The sequence below is a fragment of the Atta cephalotes genome (assembly GCF_000143395.1).
Source record: "Atta cephalotes unplaced genomic scaffold scaffold00030, whole genome shotgun sequence".
Classification (NCBI taxonomy): Eukaryota; Metazoa; Arthropoda; class Insecta; order Hymenoptera; family Formicidae; genus Atta; species Atta cephalotes.
In genome coordinates, this window is record NW_012130094.1 from 893,355 (window position 1) to 895,377 (window position 2,023).

Sequence of the window (2,023 nt, forward strand, 5' to 3'; positions counted from 1 at the left end):
TATATATATATATATATATATATATATATATATATATATATATACATACATACATACATATAATACATGCAGTAGAATTTAATGTAATATCACATGCACTTATCTTAGATAAAAGGAAGAAGCAAAGCGCTAGATAGAACTCACCGTCGTTGTTGGTCCGTGCGCGAGGTGGAGATGAGCTAACAGTTGGAAAATTTCTAGAGATGTTGTCGCGTGGTGGCGGCTGCGGTCCTTCGAGATTTGGACTGGGACTGAATTCAGCCCTGAAGTCCGCCCTGTCGAATCCTTCTTCGAACTCTGGCATCACTGCCTCGTCTGGCTCAATACCGCCCTCAAATTGCTCCCGTAACACCGACCTCGGAACTGGAAGGGAAAAAGAGATTTCGAAGTCTGCTCGCTGTGTAATGGACTCCATCAACGACACATCAAATATACATAGAAGTACGCCGTTTTGTACAAGATTGCCGATATAAGGAAAGAATCCATCGACGACGAGAGTCGCGATAAAATCATTTCCACAACAGTATTGATTTCCGTTAAAAGCTTGCAATTGCCTGAAATTTGAGACGGAGAATCATGCATGTTTCATGAGCAAAAAATTATATAAAAAAAAGTAAAATCTGGACTTATCCACTACTAACTATAGGTCCAACTTATAATTAATTGATAATATCAAGTGTAAGTTTCGCATGATTATTTAATGATATCAAATATAAGTAAGTTTTGCATATTTTTATATGAAATTATGGAAAGATGCTGCAACGAGCAGACTAGATTTTATTATATATTCAACGGCTTATTTACGAGTGCATAAATGCGGAAAATGCGAAATCATTTGATCGTTCAATGCATTTTATCCTTCAAGAATTCTCATGACATCCTATTCCGCGCATTCTACGCGCATTGCATTCAGGCTAAGTTCGTACGAATTTATGCAATGGCTTCCAGAACATCCGTTTTAAATGTACGTAAGAGCATGGATAAGCGTCGATCGGATCAAAACGTATACGTAAACGTTATGCGTGATGGCAAATAAATCCGCTTCAAGATGTGTGGGAGCACAGTGGTTAATACCTATCAGTAATAACCTTGTATTTGCGCACGTTGTGTATCGAATCGGAATGAAATGCTACCGATCGTTGTAAGTGATATGTAATCGTTATCGTGCTTACACGGTACTGCCCATTTTTCATTGCACGTGCGTCGCCGCGCTTGCAATAAACCTCGTGCACTGCTAGGAGTATACTCGTGAATTCGCGACATAAAACAGTTTTGTTGCGCGAGGCAAGCACGAAATACGTTTCGAGGTAAAATGTGGAGATATACATGATATTTTGAGAAGTGACATCAATCAATTGACAATTTTACGAGCGGCAATCGTAAATCATATAAAATCGTGCAATCGTCTGTAAGTCTATTATATGCCTAAAAGCCACGATATAGTTTTTGATTACATTTTTTTCCAATCAAAATTTAAATGTGCAAAGTGATCTAAATTAGGATTACGTCTAAATTAAATTATTTTGCAAGTACGCCGAACAAAAAATTAATGAAACGCTATTTTGTAAAGGTAAAGTTTTTAATTTTTGAATTCTTTTCCTTCAATAATTAATATGTACATGTTGACACTTATAAATTTGTTTATGCATTTATAAATTAGCTTGTAAATGATAAATTTTAAATAAAATTTTTTCTATAATATGCTGTTTCATTTTTTTTCAACCTACTCGTTGCAAAATAATAACCATTTAGTTTAGACAATCTTAATAATTATACAGTATATTGAATTCCCACGAATGTGTTTGTAATTTTAAAATATAAAATGTCAAAAATAGGAAATATTTATTATACTTTTAACTTTAAAAGCTTTTTATAATAACTTGTAAAATTCTATAAATATGTGATATTATATATCTCAGCGGCAGAGAGAGAGAGAGAGAGGAGGGAGGAGGGGAGGAAGAAAGGGAGGGAGGGAGGGAGGGGAGGGGGAAGAGAGAGAGAGAGAGAGAGAGAGAGAGAGAGA

The 2,023-nt window shown here is 35.5% G+C and overlaps 1 protein-coding gene across 1 annotated transcript in view; it reads right to left on the reverse strand.

Moving 5' to 3' along the window:
* The window catches only part of LOC105620907, a 73,022-nt gene that overhangs the window by 20,065 nt on the left and 50,934 nt on the right, over window positions 1-2,023 (reverse strand). Inside the window, exon 6 of the mRNA XM_012202384.1 lies at window positions 145-363. Within this exon, the coding sequence (XP_012057774.1) occupies window positions 145-363 (219 nt within the window). The remainder of the gene's footprint in view (window positions 1-144; window positions 364-2,023) is intronic.